This window comes from Leptonotus elevatus, chromosome 20, assembly GCF_054856555.1.
Source record: "Leptonotus elevatus isolate MCC_2025b chromosome 20, RoL_Lele_1.0, whole genome shotgun sequence".
NCBI lineage: Eukaryota > Metazoa > Chordata > Actinopteri > Syngnathiformes > Syngnathidae > Leptonotus > Leptonotus elevatus.
Window position 1 is genome coordinate 295,618 of NC_141258.1, and position 17,730 is coordinate 313,347.

General features: G+C 46.9%; 3 protein-coding genes across 7 annotated transcripts; 2 read left to right on the forward strand and 1 right to left on the reverse strand.

The window, feature by feature from the left end:
• The first annotated feature begins 1,036 nt into the window (after positions 1-1,036).
• LOC147156222 (transmembrane protein 100-like) lies at positions 1,037-3,132 on the forward strand. The gene is made up of 2 exons (XM_086064939.1): positions 1,037-1,197; positions 1,777-3,132. Exon 2 carries the CDS (start codon positions 1,795-1,797, stop codon positions 2,224-2,226), a length of 432 nt encoding a protein of 143 aa, XP_085921065.1. The 5' UTR covers positions 1,037-1,197; positions 1,777-1,794; the 3' UTR covers positions 2,227-3,132.
• A 409-nt stretch (positions 3,133-3,541) lies between these two features.
• smim36 (small integral membrane protein 36) lies at positions 3,542-8,109 on the forward strand. 2 transcript variants are annotated; one of them, XR_015091797.1, is made up of 3 exons: positions 3,544-3,744; positions 4,647-5,086; positions 6,389-8,109. XR_015091797.1 is itself a non-coding variant. In XM_086064940.1 (2 exons), exon 2 carries the CDS (start codon positions 4,711-4,713, stop codon positions 5,014-5,016), a length of 306 nt encoding a protein of 101 aa, XP_085921066.1. In that variant the 5' UTR covers positions 3,542-3,744; positions 4,647-4,710; the 3' UTR covers positions 5,017-8,109. The 2 variants fall into 2 exon arrangements, 1 of the variants encoding a protein (XP_085921066.1); XM_086064940.1 differs by having other exon boundaries at positions 3,542-3,744; positions 4,647-8,109.
• Positions 8,110-10,128: 2,019 nt separating this feature from the next.
• Positions 10,129-17,691, reverse strand: LOC147156224 (hepatic leukemia factor-like). 4 transcript variants are annotated; one of them, XM_086064757.1, is made up of 5 exons: positions 16,232-17,691; positions 14,454-14,792; positions 12,883-13,097; positions 12,048-12,262; positions 10,129-11,948 (listed from the first exon to the last, which is right to left on the reverse strand). In XM_086064757.1, exons 1-5 carry the CDS (start codon positions 16,761-16,763, stop codon positions 11,945-11,947), a joined length of 1,305 nt encoding a protein of 434 aa, XP_085920883.1. In that variant the 5' UTR covers positions 16,764-17,691; the 3' UTR covers positions 10,129-11,944. The 4 variants fall into 4 exon arrangements, with proteins under 4 accessions (XP_085920883.1, XP_085920885.1, XP_085920884.1 ...); XM_086064759.1 differs by having other exon boundaries at positions 12,048-12,259; positions 16,232-17,688; XM_086064758.1 differs by having other exon boundaries at positions 10,129-12,262.
• Between the last annotated feature and the right edge of the window lie 39 nt (positions 17,692-17,730).

Here is a 17,730-nt window from a genome sequence, read left to right on the forward strand (position 1 = left end):
CAAACCCCGAAGTTGTCTCCCATACAGCCCGTTGGTCAGGAGCTTGGGGGTCCGCAACCTGCGGCTCTCGAGCCGCTTGTGTCACTTTCATTCAACTGCCGAGGACGCCATTTTCATGGACTTTTCTCTGCGAAGAGCAATTTGCATTTTCGTATTCGTGCGGACGGGCCAGCGACATGTGCAGAATCAATGAGCGGATGTCTGGATGATACTGCCCCCAAGAGGCCAATGCGCGCAGCACACCCCAAGGAGTGGCACAAGTTCCATTCAGATGAAGCAAAAAAACGTTTCATTTCCTTGTTTGCTTTCCAACTCCATAACGACTGCACAGCGTGATTTTGCGTGGACATTTTGTTGAACTCGGTCTGCAAAAACATCCCTATGTAGCGATCCAGCTTTAGATGAGGTGACCCCTGACCTCAGCCCGGATCAAAAGGCTCACTGTGGGCCCCTGCTGACTACCCCCCCCTCCTCCCTCCCCCCTCCCCATTCCTCTCCACCTTCTCCTGCACAGGCAAAGCCTGTTGAGGATTTAAATGTGAAAAAAGAAGCAGTCCAGATGTTCCCAGTTGGACGGAGAACTCGCAAACCAGGATCCGCTTCGGTGAGTCACTTTAACCCCTTAAGCAACACGCGGCCAACGGGCTTCAAGCATTTCCGTCTCCATCGACTGATGCTAGTTCTGCGCATTGCTAGCAGAAGGATGGACAATGTCGAGGACAGATTTCCCCCTGGCTGCGACCCGTTTGAGGTTTTGCCCTCTGGGAGGCGCTGCAGCTGTAGCACAACATCCACCCAACGCACTCGCCATCGCGCTCCGAACTCCCTTGATCTGAGGCCAAACGTTTACAAATGTCATCTGGCTTTCATTGATTTTCCTGTAAATGTCCTTTTTGCTTTTAACATCAATCAATCAATCCAAAAAGTACCGATTGATGTATGCATGCAACTGTTGTGCGATCTATTAAAGTAAGATCAATTTGAAGGCAGGAAAGAGTTAAAAGTTGCTGCTGCTGTGAGGAGGAGGAAGAGGAGGAAGAGGAGGAGGAGGAGGAGGAGGAGGAGGCGGCGGCGGCAGCCGTTTTCTATTGATAGCCATCTTCACTCTGACTTTGGGTTAGTCGGGACCTCGCGAGGAAAGCAGGAGGGAAGAAGAAGGAACGATGACAGCGAGATGAAGAACCGCGCACTTCAGTCGTGAGTTGATCGATTAGCAAAATTATCAATCACCTTCTTCCGTGCTCGCGCTTGTGAAAAACGCTCAAATGTCTTTTTGAAGACACGAGCAAGACTCGAAGCAACATGTCCCCTTTGACGGTTCATTGTGCCTTCTGCCATCTAGTGGAAGAGCCTGGAATCGTTCTGCTCGTCGCAATACGTCGCTGGCATAGATAGACGGACAAAGTTGCAGTATTAGTTGGGGTAGAATCAATCATTTTTGAACCGATTCTCTCAATGGTTGGAATTGGTTTACGAGATGCTCTGTGATTGGCTGATGAAGATTACCCCCCGCCCCCCCCAAAAATTTTTTTTTATAGCGAAACTATAAATGTACGATTGATTCCAAAGCATACACACGTACCGATAATCGTAGCCTGATTTGTCAGCAGAGACTCGATTATTATTATCGATAAGGACACGCGACAGCAAAACCTTATTAAGCGATTTACGCGCATCCTGTTGGATGAAGGGCAACGTCAGCCATTTTGCGGAAGACGGTTCAATGTAAACGTTCTGCTGGTCACGACATTCCGAGCTGTCAATCATCTCATCCAGGTGCTCTGTGATTGGCTGATGAAGATGTCCCACCTCTTCCTGGCCGGCAAGCCGGTCCCGCCGGAGGACGACAACCCGGCGTCGTTCTCCTACGAGAAGCTGAGCTCGCGCGCCAAGGACGGCGACGGCGTCGTCGCGGCGACGCGGGCCCCGCGCATGGACCAGGCGCAGCTCCTGAGCGCGGCCACCGGGGGCGCCGAGATGTCGTGCTACCGCTGCACGGTGCCCTTCGGCGTGGTGGTGCTGATCGCCGGCGTGGTGGTGACGGCCGTGGCCTACACCTTCAACTCGCACGGCTCCACCATCTCCGTCCTGGGCCTGGTGCTGCTGGGGGCCGGGCTGGGCCTGCTGGGGGCCAGCGCCACCTGCTGGAAGCTCCGAAAGCGCGGCAAGAGGGACCGAAGGAGGAGGGAGAGCCAGGCCAACCTCGTGGGCGCCAAAGGATACTAGGACGCCGCGCGTTCCTTCATTTCTTCTCCCTTTCTTGACTCCAAAAGGTTGCGGTCGCTGGTCATAAGACACTTGATTGGACGCTGGACAAGAATACGGCGAGGAGAAACGTGAAGGACTGACACGACTAGAAATAGAAAAGCACGGCTGATCTTCTGGACCAATCACAGGAATCATTCCAGCAAGCGACGTTTAAAAAAAAGAACGTTTTTACATCATCTATGAAGACCTCAGTCCGACCGAAAACCCACAGACGCTTTCCCACCCTTGGTCTAGTTTACTCTACGGCGCCACCTGTGGTCAGGAGGTCAAACAACAGGAACTGCAGCGTTTGAATGGGGAAAAAAAAACATCATTAAAATGAACTTTGAAGGAGTGAAGGTTAGAATATGAGAATGCTGCTAAGACTTGATGAGAAACGGTACTTTGGATTGTTTAAAAAAAAAAATCACACAATTTGCAACTCCTCTGAAGACGGGTCCACCCAATACGATAATTGGAACCAATTTTCAGCTCAATTCTCTCAACTTGCGATCAAAGTCAGCATACTTGTTTTGCTTTGCTTGTTTATTCTGTCAATGTGGATACTAGTACCAGTACTAGTACTAGTACTAGTACCAGAAAAATCGGCTTAAGATGCTTGTGTGTGCGTAACGGGCGCTCGGAGATTAATTGACGCTCTTATGGCCACACTTGGTATTACGGTTTCTTTTTCCTGTAAACACGCACAAATGTCAGCAGAATACTAAACTTTCATGCCACAGGTTTATTATTATTATTATTAGTCTTTCAGAAAAATAGAAAAGTGAGTGTGTGTTTTTTTTTGAACCGCTTTATTTATATATGCGTCACACGCCCTTCAGCAATACTGGATGCTTTTCTATGAATAAAGTCACCTGAAGTTTGTTTGTGATGTTTACGTGGCCTGGCAACTGCCGTGTTTGCGGGTGGGGGGCCAGAGCGCTAATGAACGGGGGTCTCGGGGGGGCGGCTTGACGGTCGGTTGGAGTGAGCTAACTTTATCCTGACCCGAGAGCAGCGCGCTGCTAATGTGGCGTTTTGTTTGTTCTGGGAAGTCACAGGAAGTGACATCACAACGCTTGTTATGTGAACCGTTCAAATCTCACATGAAAGCGTTTCGTCATTTTTAACGACGCTAATTATTCAACGAGTGGCGAAACTCATCAAGTGAGCCGCGAGAGCGCGTATTCGGAATCCAGTCAAGGATTCCTGGACTTTGGATTCTTTGGAAGGGGATATCCCATCCGTGCCCTCCCTTCCTGAGGTGGAGCACAGTGGCAGTGCCCCCCCCCCCCCCAACACTAATGGCCCCCCAGGCTCCTGGGCGGAAAAGGCCTGGCACGCAAGGAGACTGGATGAAAGTGAGCGGCTGCAGAACAGGAAGACGTTTGCTGCTCGTCCACGCCCGCCGCCTCAACTTTGACCCCCGGTGGAGGACGGGTCAGCCGCCAAATCGGTGCTGAAAGCAGGCAAGCGGGCCGGCGCACAATCCATAAGGTACTGTACGGCCACAATACAATAATATATGATTTGATGTTTCAATTGACTTATTTATGATACATGATTTGATTTTGTAATTTTTTAAATTTTTACTTTCTTCGTACCGACAGTATTTTAGCCCTGGAGGAGGGTGGCAATGGCAACAAAAGCCCCCCCCCCCCCCAATAGGTCCAGTCACCCTGGGAGAGGCCCTTCCGTCGGTGTCTCTCGAATCCTGCTCCTTTTGACGGATTTAAACGCTTTTTGAAAACGCACGCATTACCCCCCCCCCCCCATCACCGCCCGCACAACGCAGGAAGTTCATACGCCGTTACAGAAGAATGGCGGCCCCCTTTTTGGGTGACAAACAAGCTTGATGGGCGTCACCCTGACAAATGTTGAGCCTCGGATCAGTTGATTCTCTTCGTGTGGTGTGTGGCCGACTCCCTCTAGTGGTACGTGAAAGAATCACTTAACGAAATGTCATCAGGTCACGCCCCCCCCAACAACACAGCAGAATATATTTTTGTTGTAAAGGTCATGAAAACAAACATACTGGACATTTTGTTCTGTGACATCGTCTTGGTGCGAGTTGACCAAAACACTGTCCTGTGTTCGGGGAAATCTGAGTCCAAACGCTTTGGCAAAAGAAATCGTGTCAGGCCGCCTGTTTTGAAACGACGGGCAGCGGGCGACTTGCACCCGATAATGATTAGCATTCCTCCAAATTGCAAGAGCAAGCGCTCGCATGGCGGCGCGCGTCCGGCGGCCCGACGGCGAGCGTCCGAGCGCGGCTTAAGTTATTAAAAGTCAGCGGCTTTGCCCATTGGTCGCCGACATCCGAGGTCGGATTAATTCCCGTCCAGCCCGGCCGGCTGTCGCTGCCCGCTTTCATTCCGCTCTCATTTCATCTCCGGCAGGCCCCCCGGACGCGCCCCCCCCCTCCCCGCCCAGGACCCTGGGCTCGCGCTATGAAGCGTCGGCATGGGGTTCATGGAATTCTACCTGGAAATTGACCCGGTGACGCTCAACCTGATCATCCTGGTGGCCAGCTACGTCATCCTGCTGCTGGTCTTCCTCATCTCGTGCATCCTGTACGACTGCCGGGGCAAAGACCCCACCAAGGAGTACGCCCCCGACAGCGCCCCGCCGCCCCCCGGCCAGTCGCCCATCCGGCTGGTGGTCATGCAGAACTCGCCCGCCTCCGCCCGCTACGAGCCCAACCGCGAGGCCGAGCCGCGGACGCCCGACCCGAGCCGAGATGGCGAGAAGAGGAGCACCCTGGTGTGAGCGGCGCCGCGCGCATCCTTGCGGCCTCCGAATGCTCGCGACCGCCTCGCGTTGCTGCGCGTGACGGCGGGTAAGACCACATCGCGCTTGACCGCGAGTTAGCGAACAGGTTGGGGGAAATCCCAGACACATTTTACACACAATCATGACAAGCGCTTTGGGTCCGAGGAGAGTTGTTGTCTTGTGGGATCAAGTTGTAATCAGTGTTGTTCCAATACCGATTTTTGGCCCCCGATACCGATTCCGATACCGCAAGTTTTTTTTTCTCAACGTGAAAAAGCTGTCCCGCCAACATTCAAGGGCCAATCGGACATCTTGGCTCGGCAGTCAACACGTCACGCGTCAGTGAATGTCGCGCACGAGCAAGACACAAGATGCTGCATCCAAAGTTCCGAATTAGCGTCAGAATTCATGGCATCGGCATGTCGCTTGCTCGTACTCACCGATACCGATACCACTGTTTTGATGCGGTATCGGGGCCTCTGTTGATACCAGTATCGGTATCGGAGCCACAGTAGTTATAATCCATCCATCCGGTTTCTTCCACTTATCCGGAGTCGGGTTGCGGAGGCAGCAGCGTTCCAGGGATGCTCCGACTTATGCCTTCCCAGCCACTTCATCGAGTTCTTCCAACAGGATCCCAAAGCAGACCCAGTCTCTCCAGCGTGTCCTGGATGGCGGGGCCCGCCTGGGACCCCCCGCCAGGAGGCATCCCAAGCAGACGCTCGACCGCCTCCTCTCAGTGCGAAGGAGCGGCGGATGACCGCGTTTCTCGGCCCGGGATAGCCGCCATCTTGTTCTTTCGGTCACGGCCCCCACAGCTCAAGACCACAGTACGTAGATCAGCCCCCACGTCGAGAGTTGAGCTCCTCCCTCACCATAACAAACCAGCCCGCATCCAGCTGACGATCTGCCTCTCCATCCTTCCCTCATTTGTGAACCCGATACTCCAGTTGCAGAGGCCAGTCCAGCCTCTTCCGATGAGGACCACGGTTTGCCGATTCTCATTCCAACTGCTTCCCACCCGGGATGCAAACTGCACTGCTTCTCCTGAATTTGAAATTCAACTTCCCGGCTGAGGCAGACCTGCCATCCATCGGACCGCCGTTACTCCGACAGCCCCCCCCCCCCCCCTTTCGACTGCCGCTCTCACAAACAGCTCCTGAAAACTGAGTGGGATGACTTTGTTGGAGATCTCGCGCTGACTTCCGACTGCCTCCATGCTTCCTTCCCATGACCTTGAAGTTTGCCAAAAACCAGCCACCTTCATGTTAGAACTTGACCGGATCGGCCGTGCAACCCGTGTGACCGGACCACATCACAAAAAAACGCTGCGCTTACTTCCTGCTGATCTTTTTTCTTCTTCTTCCAGGTTCTTGTTTCGCTCGGCCTGTTGGCAAAAACAAGGACTGCAACTCCCACAATCCCCTTCGGCTGTTTGCAAACCCCACCCCTCAATTTGGGAGGCGGGCTTTGAGTTCAGCTCCTGCTGGCTTGTGTTGGACCATCGAGAGGACCAGAAAGTGACCATATTTGGACATTAGCGCTCTAGCCGTTTGCTGCGCTGCCACGTTGTTAATATTTATTGACCTGAGATTGATTTTAAATGAAGATGAGGTGAATTCCTTTTTGTGTGTTTGCCCAGAAACCAAAAAGTAGCATTTGTGAGTTAGCCACTCTTAAGGAAAGCGTCACATTCAGTGATTCAGCATACGAGTTAGCGCTGAGGGTTAGCGATGCTGCCAAGTGCATGTTTGTTGTGATGCTAGCAGCATGCTAACATTTGCTACTACATTGTTACGGTTTCTTGACAGATCGTTGACTTGAAATGAGGATCGGCTGAGAAACGATGACAAGTTGGAAAACTAAAACTAGAATGTGTTTTCGCCACATCTCGGGTCTTTGTTGCAATTAGTGTAGTGACTGAACTCAAACGTTATGAACGTTTATTGACACAAAACTGTCCTCATAAAATAACGAGAGGTTTTAGTTATTTTAGCCAGAATGATAAAAGTAGTGTAAACAAAAAATAAGACAAGAAGTTTTGTTATTTTAGCTCGAACATTAAAACTAGCACGTGAAGTATCCACATTTCAGAACTTGAGGTATTCGTCGTAATGCTAGCAGATGCTAACATGTCCTATTAACATAGCTAGAAAATAAGCTTCATGAAGTTGAATAAAGCGGACGTTTCACACGTCTTAGCCAAGAAGAATGTCGGAATACTGACCATAAATGAGGATGAAGAGCAATTAGACGTTAGCTACAAATAGCTAATAGCACGACAAGCAAAACAAAAAGTCTCAAATGATTCATGTTCGTCTAACTGATTTCAAGCTCATCAAAAATTGCACTTTTGTGTCCAGTTTGAGTTATGATTGCAAACATCTATAGATCAAAATGTTGTTGTTTTTTGCCATGAAAAGGCGCAAAGCAGCGTCATCCGTCTTCCATTGTAAAGCAAGCTCAAAAGACAAAAGTCAAAAAAGATCAACGGCGGATAAAAAGCACAAAAGGATGGGAAAAAAAGTGAACGTGTTTTGTTGCAAGGACGGCGGCGGCGGCGGCGGCGGCGGCCAAATCCTCTTACGTAAAGCGGCCCAGTGCGGCCTGTCAATCATCCATCAGAGGAATTGCACAATTATCCGCCTACGCCTATCGTCCATGTTTGTGGATTATTTTATTCCTGCAGAGTATTAGCAGCAGCAGCAGCGTATTAAAAATGTGTTTGTGCTTTTTTGTCTGTCCGTCGGGGGCTTACGTAAGCCTGGACCTTGTTGGGCTACAAACACGCAAACTTCTGGAACGATGACGATGATGATGACGATGATGATGACGACGATGACGATGATGTCATCCCATGTATTCCCGCCTCAGGACGCTTGATTTCATGTCCATTTTTATAAAAGTATATGAAGTGGCTGTTTGTATTTGTTAGATTGACACAACAAAATTGTGCAAATGAATTAAAGGCCCCTGACGATCACCAAAATAATTTTTGGGGCTATCATCTTTATGTCTGCTCGCTATAATGAATATAGAAAAGTTGGAATTCATGGTTTTCCCAATACAATTAATAAATAATTGATATTTGAGTCTTTTTCTATTTGTATGGAATATATATTCACAATTCAATTTGATGAAATGTTTACGTATTTAAATTGTATTTTTCAAAATTCATTGACCATATCTTATTTACTTTTATTTAAAATGTATGATTTTGTAACTTACTTAACCAATATCTTTATAAGTCAGTTTTCTGAAAGTTTTAATTAAACAGTCATGAATTACATTTCAATTCACAATCATTTAATTTTATGCATTTATTTGTTGTATTTCGTGTTTTGTTTTTTAAATTTTGTTTTGTTTTAATTAGGTATTTATATTAATAATATTATTCTTATTTTGAATAAATTTACCTTTTTTAAATAGTTCCCTTTTTTCAGGATATTTCAATAAATGACTTTTTTTAATTTATTTATTATTATTATTATTTTTACTTCAAAAGATGTATTTATTTATTTACATTTCACTTCTCAACTGACCTCAACATGAATTGAAATGATTCGTTGGAGTGACCTTTGGAAAGGTCAGTCATTCGTGACATCAGCAAACACTTTTAATTTGCGGCCCAGCTGCTGCTCACTGATTTTCAAGCGAAAAAAAAAGAAAGGATTAACCAAATATTGCTTTCATGTCCTCAAAATGACCTTTATGTAATATTACGCACATTAGCAACTAAAAACACCACACACACACACTTTTTTTTTTTTTTCATTTCAATTAACAATCGTTATTTTTCAATCTTAACATTTAATAACTTCATTGTGTGACATTTTTCTTGAAATTACTTTTTAATTACTTTTCAGTACAACTTTTTTGAAATACAATTTTGTCATTATATCAGGATACGCGGTTTGGATGGATGGCTCCATAAAAAATGTGGTTAGATTTTTATTTATAATAAAGACATTTTTTTAACTGTCAATACAATTTTTTTAGTTTCCATATCATGACTCTTGTCATGTGTTTTTGTGTGTTTTCTTTCTGCGAGGCTGCTGCCACCTGCCGGTCATCGCCAGACGTGCTCACAAAATAAAAGACATGAATGTTCATAATCCTGGTCAATTTCAACTTTGTTTTGGCCACGTGTGTGACACGTACGTTTTGTGTGTGTGTGTGTGTTTTTATACAATGTGAGGATAACAATTAATTTTTGTATTTTGTCAAATCACACTGAGTCATCTTTGTTATGATTAAAATAAATAAATATGTGTTTCACATTTACCATGCAAAAGTTAATGTCTGGTATGTTGATGTGGTCGCGCTCGTCCATTCCAACGTCATCAAAAGGCGACAAACGTCCAAATTGTTCGACAAAACAAAGTGCCGAAAATGGCGGCGGAGAACAAAACAAGTCAGTGGCAAAAAGATGCTTTTCGGAGTGGCAAATAAATGGGAGGGGGGGGGGGGTGTATCAGTCAGTTGAAGCACAAAATCCTTGAAATGGCCACAAATGTGTCAGGTTTGACATCCACACGCCGGCGCTATTTACGTCCATTAACACTGCGCCACGTGACGTCATGTTTGTCTCTCTTCTTACCGCGGTTCGTGTCGGAAAAGTTACTGCCAAACACGAAAGGTTACCGGATTGATATCGTATACCTTGTCATGTAACAATCCATTTTTTTCAACTTACCTGACGACTTTGCGGGTGTCCCCCACCCAGGTCCCGTTTCTGGATAGGAAATCACCATGACAACGTTTTCCCGATTCCTCTCGTGTCTGATTTGCTTCTTTTGAATTGAATCCAGTTTCCTGAGCCAAATTAACTTTTTAGTGGGACAAGACGCTGCTTGCACGTGAGCGTGCGTGACTGAGCGTGCGCGCACACGCGTCTGTCTCTATCGCCTGATTGGCTACTGAAGTCACGCCGTGACTTTCGAAAGAATTACAAAATAGAGGCGTAAAAAGATGGCGTAAAAATGGGCCAGAGGGATGATTTTCTAAAATATCATTGTAAAAAATATTCGGTCATTTTTGTATGAACATATTATTATATGTTCCAAAAAGCTGATCTATGGACGATTTTCAAGGCAAAAGAAGAAGACATTTTAATGTATTGTTTTATTCATCATGTTCATGAGAAAATCGGGATAAATAAAGGAAATGAGCATCGAAACATCAGAGAGAACAAAAAGATCAATTACACCGCAAGGAAAGAAAACAAGAAAACAATGAAGCGCTCGAATGGGACCGTTACATTCGCGGAGGCCCAAAACAGCCAATAAAGTGGTTCTTGGAACACGTGCTGGAGTGAAGCGATTGAATTTGGATCCTTTTGAGGTATTTTCATCTACAAAGTGCAGGAGAAAAGAAAATGGCTTGCTTAATGCCCGTGGAATGCACGGCCCTGACGGACGCACGCTGGATAACCAGGGGTGGGCAAACTCGGTCCTGCGGGTTTTGGAGGTTTCCCTTCTCCAACACAGCTGATATGTGACCATCTCATCTGCATAAGCCTGACAAGCATCCTGTGGATTGGAATCAGCTGCGTTGGAGCAGGGAAACCTCCAAAACCTGCCGAGTTTGCCCACTGCTGCTCTGTACAGTGAACCCGCGTTTGGTGGCGGCTCATCATCATTTCGTTTGCCTTTTGCTGTTGTTAACGAGCGCCATGACACATCGTTGCGTTTGCGCTTTGTGCGTGCAAAGGCCGTTCGGGCGCGCGCACCTGTTGAACGTTACTTTTCCGTCAGGGTTCATTCCAGGTGGCAGAACGTGATTGGAACCCTTTCAAATAACCCCGTCGAAGTATTCCCGACGCCAAACAAGGGTTCGCTGTATTCAAATGTGACAAATGCGTTTGCCGTTGGCCCGATTGCGACCTTGTGGCGCTTCAAGTTGTGTCACCAAATCCAAACATTCGCACCAAACATCCACAGCTGTACAAAAACAACGCACGGAATAGAAACATTTCATTTGACAAGGTTTTCTTTTTGGTCAGCAGTACTAAAGTCAACGTGTAGCACGCACGCACGCACGCACGCACGCACGCACGCACGCACGCACGCCAGTATACATTCATGTCAGCACTGAGCGACGCACAAAGAAAAATGTACACAATTTGTCTCAAGGATTATTGCACGAATCATTCACTGAAGAAGAGACAAACTTTTGCGGTTTTGTCATTGAAAAGCAAAACAAATATCGTCAACAAGCAAACGACAACAAAATTCCAAAGTTGAAGACGTTTGTGGCTGCAATTGTTTGTTTCTTTTTGAACGCCGCACGAGGCTTACTGCTAAAGTGCTAACTGATGCTAACTCCGGCCGAGCTAACAGTTGTGCTCGGCCGCTGCGATTTCTCTTTAATTGCACACAAAAATTGTATGTAAAATAGTTTGATAAAACAATTCTTTCCCATTATTTGTGATTTATTGTAACTAAGCATTTATTTATAAAATATATGATTTTGACTTCTTTTTATTTTGTCATTTGAACAGCATGGATATGTTGTCTTTGGGTTCATTTTTCAAGATTTCAGCAAAGCTTGAAATAAAACAAAGTGTTAGAAAAATAACGCATTTGTGGATTGAAATCCTTTTTCTTCTTCTGCGTTTCCGTCAGTCAGTTTGTGGTACAAAATGCTGCTGAGAAGGTCGAAGACAAAACGTGGACATCAGAAGGCAGTGACGGGCACACACGTTACACACACGTGCACAGGTGCATGCTGGGAACGCACAGCAAAGACAATCTGCTCTCTCATTGGCCGGACTCCCTTAGGGCGGAGCCAGCGCTGACAAGGACCCGATGTGGATTGGTGAAACTGGTTTGACTTTGGTTTGTCACCAGGACGCACACACTTGACTAAAGTTTTCTGGCACCTAAACAGCAATTCCAAGAAGGCCTTGGCACCACTTGCTGCTTCACCTGCAAGTGAGTCAAGCCAATCAGACTGTGAGTGGAGTGGAGGTGTGTGCGTGTGTGCGTGCGTGCGTGTGTGTGTGCGTGCGCGCGTAGGGCTCTCACAGGCGTCCATGCCGGGCCTCGTACTTGGCCAGGATGCTTTTGGTGCGTCCGAGCTCCTTGCGCAGCTCGCCCACTTCCTGCCTGAGCGCCAAATTCTCCTTCTCCAAGAAGCCGGCCCGGATGGCGATCTGGTTCTCCTTCAGGCGCCGGGCGTCGCGCGAGCGCTTGGCCGCCATGTTGTTCTTCCTGCGCCGGGCCCAGTATCTGTCGTCCTGCTCAAAGGCAACAACAAAAGCGACGTCACTTCCCACAACGAGCAATGGGGACCGCTTGAAAGGCTTCGGCCTTCAGTTGAAGCCTGAAAACTGGTTTCAACCTGACTTCGGTTTAAACCCGTTTCACATTTAATCTGGTTTCAATCTGACAGCAGTTTAAACCCGTTTCACATTTAATCTGGTTTCAATCTGACAGCAGTTGAAACCTCTTTCTCGTTTAAACTGGTTTCCACCTGACGTCAGCTTAAACCTGTTTCCTGTTTGAACTGGTTTCAAGCCGATTTGAGTTTCAACTCTGTTCAGGCCTACCTCCTGTTTAAACCTGCCGTCAGTTCAAACCCGTTTTAGCCAGATTTCCCTTCCAACCTTTTATCTTTTCTCCTGCTTAACGCAATTAGGCCTCCCAGCTGTTGAAATGCGCTTCCTATTAAAACCCACCTTCTGTTTCAAACGATATCAACTTGTCTGAACCAGTTTAGACCCGTTGACACTTGTCTTGCATTCAAGCCGATGACAAGCCGCCTTCAGATCAAACCCGTTTCAAAGCCATCTGATGGTTTTGAATGCATTGAAACGGGCCAATCGGACGAACGAGCGAGCGAGCGCCGGCTGCAAATTACCTTCAGATCTTCGGGGATGAAGACCTTGCGAGCCTTCTTGATCATCGGCTGAGGTTTCAGCTCCTCGGCCGAGAACTTGCATTTGCGCGGGTCGAACATTTCCTGGCCCGGAACGCTGGACAGCGCCAGGTCGGCCGGGTCCGGCTCATAGCCCACCGGAACCTGGACGGAGTCCGGGTCGATGGGACCCGGGCTGTTTCTGAAGTTGGGGAGACCTGCAGGACGACAACAAGACTTTTTCATCCACTTTTTTTTCCTGGTTTCGGAGCACAAACTTTTGTATGCGCATATTGAGCAAGTGATGCAGTGACAGACTGCGGCCAGCAGGTGGCGACAGACGCAACGTGTTCTCCAAAGCACTTCTGCAGGCATAACTCAATGTGACCCGGAACAAGAACACGTCATAAAAAAAAAAAAAAAAACAATCAACAATCAAATCTGCTTCCGGTCGCCGACGAGGATTTACGAGCTCAACAAGTGGGACAAATTTCAACCTGCATTCACTTGAAACCGCCTTGTGCTTATTGTTATTATTATTATTAAATGTGTTCAACTCAACCGGGTCAACTTAAAGCGTCCTTTGTCTTTTTAAGCTATTTCACGTTTCTTCTGCCTTCCTCTCAAACCCGCTTGAACCTTTTCACACCTGTGAAAAGCGGCTTTGACCATTTTGTACTAGTTTGAAACCGGTTTCATTAAAGCAGCCTTTGCTTGAAAGCTGCCGTGTCTTGAAAGGAAACGCTCGCAAGTTTTCAGCAGGACGACCGCCGAGGATGTTTGCGTTTGTTTGTCTGAGCTGGTCCGCGGCCTCACCAGCTCGCCGCGCGCGCAAGATGGCCGCCGATATTCCGCATGACACGCTCACGTTCCGTTTGGCTTTGTGCAGTCGGCCTACAAGTGTGTTAGTGACACATTGGACCGCAAAACACAACAACGCTTTCATACCCGTTTAATGCACGCTAATACGCACGTGAGGAAGAAAAAAGTCAGAGTGGCACTTCTCATCGTCCTTCTTGGCTGCGAGGATCATGAACACACACTGACACACTTTCACAGTAGATACACAAAGAAACATTTACAGTAAATACGCACCAACACGTATTTACGGTGACACTTTTCCCACACGTACACACTAAACACATGCACACATTCAAACGCACACATTTACACTAACACACAAGCAGACTAAAACACGCACGATAAATAACACATTGAAAGCACACATGCTAACAGATCCACACAAGCACACGCACACTCACGGCGATTAGCGTTCATTAGCACGTTAGCATTCATGACGCTCACATTTCTCTCGTTTTCCAAAAACATTGAAAAATGACTTGTGCAATTATGCTAATAGGCTAACGACGTTTGAGGATCGAAATGCCAACGTGACTGACCTCGATGCTAGCTTTATGCTAATCAAGCTAACGCACGCTCACAGCTCTCTGTTGCTAGGATGCTTTTCAAAGTCAGACAACAACAACAAAGGCAGACGGGCAAGCAGGAACTTTTGGTTCCGGGAAAAGTAAGAAAAAAAGAAAGAAGGCGGTCCATCTTAAATGAAAATGTACCTGCAGGCCTGTTGGGGTTTCTGAGCAGACAAGCGGGCGACGCATTGTGAACGGAAGTGGAGGCGTGGCTGCTGAGATCCATCACAGAGGGCGGCGGGGGCGGGGCCGGGCCCCTGACGGCCGACGGTGGGCCCCGCAGAGGGACAAGCTGCTGCTGGGCGGGGCTGGAGGGGATGCCGTTCTCGGACAGGAACTCCTCCAGGTCCATGTACTCCAGCTGGAAGTTGTCGCCGTCGTACGGCAGCGTCTTGTCCCACAGGGTGGGCCCCAGGAAGGCCGACTGCGGGGCGCTGCACTCCTCGTCCAGCTTCTTCTCCTTCTCGTGATTCTTGACGAACGCTGATGCCACCAAAAAAAAAATAAAACATCCTTTAATAGGGATCTTCCACACCAGGATCACAACTCCAATCGTCCCTGATAACACTTTTGACTCAGAACATTTCACCCCCCCCCCCCCAAAACTAACAAACCTATGAAAGACCTGTTTCATCATTTTTTCCCTCCAAGTGGCATGAAATGAATGGACGTTTTCTATACTTCTAAATTGTAATGACGATTGGTCGTTAATTGAGCCGCCGTGTCATTTTCAGTCGACAACAAATGTCAAAATGGCCGCCTCGAGATGGATCAAAACAGGAGGATTTTGATGCTTGATTTATTCCACAAACGCAATAATGTCTTGTTTTTAAAGACTTGTGAGGACGCGTAGAACATATTGCAAAGACTTTTTTTTTCTTTTTTTTACTTCCCTTTTAAAGAACGGTTACAACAAGGAAAAGTTACTACAAAGAATTAGTACGACAAGAAATAGTTACAATAAGGAAGTTGATTTCAGGATTGCTACAAGGAAGAGTTACTGTCAGTAATATTGTGTTGAAGAATAGTTAATAAATGAAATAGTTGCGAACAGTAATTGTTCATTTCCGGAAGAGTTAAAAAAAATAGAAATAGAAGAAGAAGGTATTTTCAGGATTATTACTGCAGTCGAAGCAATCGTTACTTGGTGTCATTTGATGTACGCATGCATACATTTAGGAACACCGTGTTAGCGTAAGAAACAGTTGATATATGGGTTAGTTACTTTCAGGAACACGACGACAGTATAAGAACGTAACAATTGTTACCATCGGGGATGTAAAGGAGAAGTTGCATGTTGGTATTTGGCTTTGAGCATTTAAAATGCAGCATGCCAACATATTACAATGACTTATTGTTTATGATATAATTATTTGGAATTACAATTATGATGACTTGGTCAGAACAATGTCCTTTTGATCCCCCCCCCAAAAAAAAAAAGAAAGAAGAAAGAATCGCATTGCCTTAAAACACACATTTTAACATGAATGTATTTTTACACATTTGGACAAAACGGATCAAAGTTATTCGTCCCAATAATGATAATATCTTACAGAAAAACAAGGACGAGACAAGTCAGCCAATTCCATCCACGAGATGAGCCGCAGTGCTTTAGTTTGTATTCATTGAGACATAATGTTGTGTAACATACAACGCGTTTTATTTTCACACTTGAAAGCAACGTTGCGGTTTTAGTGGCAACTCATTGACGAAGCGACATATCATCTTTCTGCCATTTGCAATCTCTGCAAGGGCGCAATTTGGACAACAAAAATCTTCTGACCTTTTCAAACAACATCAACTTTGTCGAGTGCGCGCGTTTGCATCAAAGCGACACGCGCTCAAAACGTGACCACTGCAAAAGGATGTTGTCATCGATTTTGTCCAGGCAACGCGTGAGAAGATGACAAGGTGTACGTTACCGTCATGATGCTGCCGGCAAGGAAGCCGGACGGGATTTTCCAGCAGCGACTTGAGGACGCCGTGCGAAGCTGCGGCGGCGGCGGCGGCGGCGACGGCGGCGGAGGACGACACAAAAGTTGCATTCAGGACGCTGGCGTGCACTCGGGACATCTTGTCCATCCGGAACCCCCCAGAAGACCAGAAGACGGCACAACGTCCGCGAGAGCCGACAAGACTCAGCAACAGCCAAGAGGAGCGCGAAGCCTTTCGCTGCCTTCGCTGGCGCGTCACTAGCGCGCGAAAGGAGCGAGCGTCGTCGGGGGCGCGCACGACGAGCGGCGGCAAACGAAGTGAGCGTTCCGAGCGACTCTTCAAATCGACTCGGGAAATGGGCCAAAACCGCGTCCAGTTGCTTCCAAATGAATAACTTCCGGTTTGAGACGACCGAACCACGTCGGAAGTTGCTTGGCCGACGAATGACAAGTGTACGCAACGGCCACAAAATATCGTATTGGAGTCGTCCGCACAGGCGCTTGAAGTCACAAGAACCATTTGTTCCTTGCGCTCGCAGGGCTGCCGACGTCACGGCTAAAGACACGCCCCCTCCCCCCCGCGAATAACGCAGTCAACCGGAAAAGTGCGCACAACACAATAAACAATTCAAAACATGAAAGTTTGCAAGTTTAAACACAAACATTGTTCAGGAAAAGAAAGTCAACAATGACAAGACTTTAATTTGATGTATTAAAGTGGAAACACTTTTGTCGTGTGTTTTCTTCAATACTAAAAGCAGTCAACATCAATTGAGTCATAAAAACAACTTGATTTAAATTACATTTAAAAACTGAATTTAAAGAAGAACATTGGGGAATTTAACTTTCAGATTTAACATTTTAAAAATGTTTTTCGTAACAAGAGGATTCAATCTGATAAAAGGTGACTAATTACAATAAAACACTTCATGACGGACTCTTTTGGTCCTATTAAAATATATATTAATTACAGACTCATCAATTATTTCCGTTTCAATCATTTTATTTCTTTAATTGAAATGAATGACAGACTTGTATGCATGTTTTAATGCCATTAATTACATGGCAATGTTTTTTGTCATTGATTTATAGCAAAGGACAGAAGTCGAAGTTTTTCATTTGAACGTGCTGCTTATTTTGTGTCTTTTTTTGCTCGTGAAGCGTCGCAGGTGTTTTTGGACTTTTGCGTGGACGTGTGTCGAGTTATTTTTGGCATGCATGAACCGTCCTTTGCTTTCCAAGTCCACTTGCCGGCCTTTGACTTGCAAAGCGAAACATCACAATCGCACTTTTTAATGACGTTTCCCTTTGTCACCACGCACGCACGCACACACGCACGCGTGCGCGCCCACAGAGGAATGCCGGGTCACATGAGCGGGCCGGCTTGACCTACTTTTAACCAATCAGAGGCCAGAGCCGACCTCCACGCGCACACGGGTGCACACAAGTGCCCCCCCCCGCAACCCCCCCCCCCCCCAACCCAGCCA

Bases quoted from the DNA above. Each gene is read 5' to 3' on its own strand.
- LOC147156222 (XM_086064939.1), top strand. From the start codon at position 1,795: ATGAAGATGTCCCACCTCTTCCTGGCCGGCAAGCCGGTCCCGCCGGAG.
- LOC147156224 (XM_086064757.1), bottom strand. From the start codon at position 16,763: ATGGTTCTTGTGACTTCAAGCGCCTGTGCGGACGACTCCAATACGATA. The intron at 14,793-16,231 runs GTAACGTACACC...TGGTGGCATCAG, and splicing joins TTGCCGGCAGCATCATGACG to CGTTCGTCAAGAATCACGAG. The intron at 12,263-12,882 runs GTAATTTGCAGC...GTTGCCTTTGAG, and splicing joins TCATCCCCGAAGATCTGAAG to CAGGACGACAGATACTGGGC.
- smim36 (XM_086064940.1), top strand. From the start codon at position 4,711: ATGGGGTTCATGGAATTCTACCTGGAAATTGACCCGGTGACGCTCAAC.